Source organism: Lathyrus oleraceus, chromosome 6 (assembly GCF_024323335.1).
Source record: "Lathyrus oleraceus cultivar Zhongwan6 chromosome 6, CAAS_Psat_ZW6_1.0, whole genome shotgun sequence".
Lineage (NCBI taxonomy): Eukaryota > Viridiplantae > Streptophyta > Magnoliopsida > Fabales > Fabaceae > Lathyrus > Lathyrus oleraceus.
The window spans coordinates 192,592,319-192,597,443 of record NC_066584.1 but is presented as its reverse complement, the minus strand read 5'-3'; the positions used below and the strand labels follow the sequence as shown (position 1 = coordinate 192,597,443).

Here is a 5,125-nt window from a genome sequence, read left to right as displayed (position 1 = left end):
TATTAATATCTCAATTTGAATTCGAATTAAGGGCAGGCGTACCCATATCAAGGTCAATTAGGGAACTGCCTAATCAAATCCTTGTGTACTCTCTCTCTCTCTCTCTCTCTCTCTCTATATATATATATATATTATTTTTACTCGCAAATTGTTGACTGCTTTGATCACCGGATCAACATAGTTTGCATTATAATTTTCATTACATTTTGAATCTTGTGTTTGTTGTATTGATAATTAACCATTTGGTTGTGATTGAATTTCTTAGAACAACAAACACCATATAAAATTCCAAACTTTGTTTTTTGCACACCAAATGTTCGACAAATTGTTTGACTTAGTTTTTTGTGTGTGGATATCATTGGAGATAGACTTTTACTTTTATAGAGTATTCAATTTGTTGTGCTTAATTGTTGTTGATTGACTTGTGGATTATTATCATTCTACTGGTACTGTTACGCATATCTAGGCTTTTCAATTGTAGGTTCAGTTTGACGATTTTGGAACCAGGAAATATTTAAAACTTGCTTCCGCGCCAAAAAATTTCTAAATCAAATTTTCAAATAAATTTTTAACTTGGGATATATTCACCCCCTGCCCCTTGCCCCTATAGACTTAGGCCTATTGTATAACAGAAGTTTCTCATTCACTTCAACTGTTGTTTTCTCTATTTTAGGCTCCAGTGGGAAAACATCCTTTGACATGTCAAGTCCTTTTAGACACTCCCCAATCTCCTTTTATTTTTATTTTTCTCCCCAGTTTGCTTTCTTATATAAATGCTTCCTTCATCGTCAGCATCAATTTTGAAACATACTCCCTTGTTATTTGGATGCTTTATTTCTTCAAACAAACTGAAATTGACCTCTTCATCCTGAACTATAACGTTCATTAATCCATCATCAACATCTACCATCAATATTGTTGTTTTCGTGAAGGATTGGCCTAAATTTAGAGTAACTTCATCATTTGCTTCAATATTCATCACCATAAAATCTATAGAGAACATAAATTTGTCAACTTTAACCAAAATGTCTTTTGTTATCCCTGACAGACGAGTGATGGATTTTTCTGCTATTTGTAATGTCATCTTTTTATGTTTCATGTCAAGATTTCCTATCTGCTTAATCACTGATAATGATAAAAGCTTTATGTTAGAACTGAGATAAATCAATGCTTTTCGAACATTTACGTTTCCTATGGTAATAGGTAGCGTAACTCTTCCATGATCTTTTTCTTTCTGCGGAAGGGCTCTTTGAATAATGGCACAACAACTAGCACCTAAATGGATTGTTTCTTCATCTGTGTACCTCCTTTTCTTTGTGAGGTTTTCCTTCATGACTTTGTCATATTATGGCATATGTTCAAAGGCTTCATAAAATGGAATATTGATATGTAATATTTTCAAAATATCCCGGGACCTTATTGTCTCTCTTTGTCTTTCTTTGTGGGAGCGTGTGGATAAGGTATATATTAAACTTGAGGACTCTTCATCTTTCCTTTCTCCTATCTAGATTTTTGTCTCTTGAGTTTCCACTCCTTTCTTCACTTCCTCTCTTTTATTTTTTTCTGAATTTTAAACTACTTCATCTATATCATATTTTTCTTCTACCTCCTTTTCATTTTCTTTTCCTTCTCACTCTTGGTTTTCTGCTTCTCTCTCAACAATAATTCTTTACTTTTGCAAGTAATCATCAATACTTCTTCCAATATCTTTATCGCTCTGAGTTGTAATTGCATTGTAGTTCTCCCTTGCATTGGTTTATGTGTTGGTAATAAATCTTCCTTGTTGCTGATCTACTACTTGCTTCACTATCTAACCGACTTGCATTTCCATATTCTTGATAAAAGCATCAATATTCTTATGGTTAGTAATAAAAATTTGCATAACTTATGTCAATGTATCTGTAAGACCCCAATTTTGACCCTAAGATCCCTCATGATATCTCATCATTTGCATTGGTTTTGGGATCACACCTTGGCACCCTCCTTACCCCTCATTCATTGGGTTTTCATTGGGATAGATCACCAAGCATATTTTATTGTATCATACTTTATTTTGTTTTTCTTAGTAACCAAAATGCCAAAAATATGTTTGTGTACAACTTTGTTTCTTTTGTAGGTAGTGTGTGCATCCACATGTGGCATATCAAGCTCACAACTAGGGTTTGAGACCCTCATGGCAAGGAATTAATCAGGGAATGGTTTACCATTGGTTATAAACATCATATATGGGTACCCATGTTCTTCATTTATCAATTTGATCAAGAATTCATCAAGAGTTTGAAGCTTGTTTGTCTTGGAAACCCTACTTCATCTACGTATCTTGTGTGACTTCCTCAACAAGTTTCTTCAATAATTGGTCAAATATATCAAGGGATACTCCATTATACATCATCCTATTAATATATGACCCTCAATGAGCTCTAAAGATCAAGATAACTTCAAGTTTTCCAGTAGGTTCAAAGAGGTTGACCAGAGAAAGTCAACTAGTCAAAACTGGGGTTCCCTAGACCCTATCACCTACAATTTTTGTCATATGAAATGATTTCAAGATAAACTTTACTCTTTATTCCATTCCAAACAACTTTCATGTTGGCATCAAGATCTATTTTTGCTCGGAAAGTCATTTTTTATGATGAAACATTATATGTCATTTTGTCTTTGCCCTAGTTAGGAGGTCGACTTCCAAGGAGCATAACTTTCTTAATTTTTATGATATTAAGTCCATAAAAGTTTCATGATCAATTTAAAGATGTATTCTCCAACTTTTATTCTTTGAGAAATGTCAAATTTAACTGGCAAGGGCATGTTCCAAGAGGAAACATTATAAGTCATTTTGGGCCATCACCATTGAACAAACAATTTTCCTCAACTTCTAAAATGCATACCTCCCTCATGCAAAATTCAAATGATTTCAAATTTGTTACCAAATTTAATAAGAATTAAAGAGCTAGAACTTTGATGAAGAAGCCATTTCCATTTGAAGCTCATAGCAAACATTATTCAAGGTGGAAGAAGTGGTCATTTGACTTTCTACTTAGAAAATTTCAACTATGTTTGATTTCTCCCACTTCCACCTTAAAATTCATCTTGATCCAATCTTCAAATAAAAAAGTGTTCAACATCAACTTTGTTCCCCTTGATGTCACCTTTCCAAAAAGTCCAAGATCACTTCATTTGGACAATAATTGATGGATTTGAGCATGGTTCCTTTGGTGGGCTTGTTTTGGCAACATTTGAACTCAAATGATTATTTCCTTTTGCATGCTTCCATGTGTTGACTTCAGTATCCATTATGCATGAATTGGAGTTAGATTGCATCATGGTTTGGGCCTAATTCAATGCCCATGCACCCATGCACCAATGTTGCTATTTTTGGCCAAAATTGAAAAGGTGCAAAACTGAATTCCATAGCCTATAAAAACACCTGCATTACCTTAAGATCAACACACACACCCTGCCCAAGTCTTGCCAAGCTATCTCAGAACCCTATTCCATAGAATTCCTTGAAGGTTTCTTTGAAATTAAGTTTGAATTTCACCTTCTGTTTTGAGATTCAAACTCCAAGGATTCATTGCTATTTTCATCTCAATTAGTCACTGCAAGCAAGAGGAGGAAGAACCAAGTGAATTCAGATCAAGATCAAGCCAAATCACTGCTACTTGAAGGTGATTTTTCCAAACTTCAAACCTTCGATTCTCACTCAATTCTTCTCCATTATATTTTATTATTGGTTGTCTGAAGTCCTACCAATGTACGCAATAAGATTGAGTTGATTTGAGGCTAAGTCGAAGCAACTCAGATCGTGCACCTCAAAATTCAATTCCTCATATCTCTCAATATATTTGGAATTAGACAAAATTGAGTCTAGATTCGAGCTCCTGGGCATTTTTCCTTTGAATTAGTGTACTCATTTTTTATTTTAGTGAAGGTTGATGGTGGACCAGTCCGGTGAGGTCCACCGGAGAAGAAGACCGGAGCTAGGGCTCCGGTGGTGCGTTGGCACCTTCCCAACCTTCTGATCTGATTTAAATGTTTTAATCATGGACATTGGTTATAATTACCACGCGTGTGGCGCTTTGACTTGGTTTCACCATGTTCCCTATGCGCGTCGCCATTAGACCTGCCACCTCAATTAATGAGGGAGAACTGATGACCCTTGTTTTTTTGAATTTATTTTTAATTTCTGAGTTTTCATCCAAAAAATATGGGACTTTCACCAAAAATCTTTAAATAATTTTCCCTTTCGTATTTTGAATTAAAATTATTTTTTGGATTACTTTTAATATTTTTCATGAATTAAATGTTTTTGTACATATTTTTAATTGTTTTAAAATATTTCTGAGCTTCCAAAAATCATGAAATTTTTTGTCAAGGTCCTTTGACCTTGTTTGACCTAGGATAAATCCCTCGACCATTTATTTGGTGTTTTGAAGGGATTTGAGGTTTTGCCCTTTTTAAAAAGCATTTTAATTCACTTTTAATTTGGTTTTTAATTGATTAATTATTTAAAAATAATGTTGAGCTATTTTTATGGTCTTGTGATATTTGACTTTCTGTTCGGGCCTTGGTCATGGTTGATTTGAGTTTTGTTTGATCAAATACCATTAGATTTAGGGGATTGATGAAATGTACATTTCATCTCCCAAAATGAATGAATGGTATTGATCAGATGAAATTCCTCTCATGATAAATTTGTGTTTCTATTTTCCCATTCCCTCTTCATCTTCATCCCTATTCTCCCCCCAATCCATCATGGACAAATGATTTCTCTAATGTCTAAATGCTAGTTGATTCATCAATGACCTTGTGTCAGATGAATCAACATGAGCCAGACTGAGATGGGTCTTCTCCCCATTTCTTTTAGTGTGTGGTATATTTTAGGAGTTTGGTTCTTTGTACCAAATCTCTAACATGCATTAACACCTATATTTTTATTGCCCGACCTCAGATAGTTGTGACTTCTACATAAGTCCAAGTATGATTGCTTAACATATAGCTAAATTTATCCCTCAAGGCATAGAATTCTAGTAAGTGAGATTGTAAGTCTCCCATTCTTCATGGAATTGTATGGAAATTTGACCTTTTTTCCATTCATTAGAGCTAGTGGCATACTTGTTGATTTATC

The 5,125-nt window shown here is 34.3% G+C and overlaps 1 protein-coding gene across 1 annotated transcript; it reads right to left on the bottom strand.

The window, feature by feature from the left end:
• Positions 1-712: 712 nt before the first annotated feature.
• LOC127094710 (uncharacterized) lies at positions 713-1,333 on the bottom strand. Its single transcript, XM_051033504.1, has one exon. It carries the CDS (start codon positions 1,331-1,333, stop codon positions 713-715), a length of 621 nt encoding a protein of 206 aa, XP_050889461.1.
• Between the last annotated feature and the right edge of the window lie 3,792 nt (positions 1,334-5,125).

What these genes read in the sequence shown, in the direction of transcription:
- LOC127094710 (XM_051033504.1), bottom strand. Translation starts at nt 1,333, where the DNA reads ATGAAGGAAAACCTCACAAAGAAAAGGAGGTACACAGATGAAGAAACA.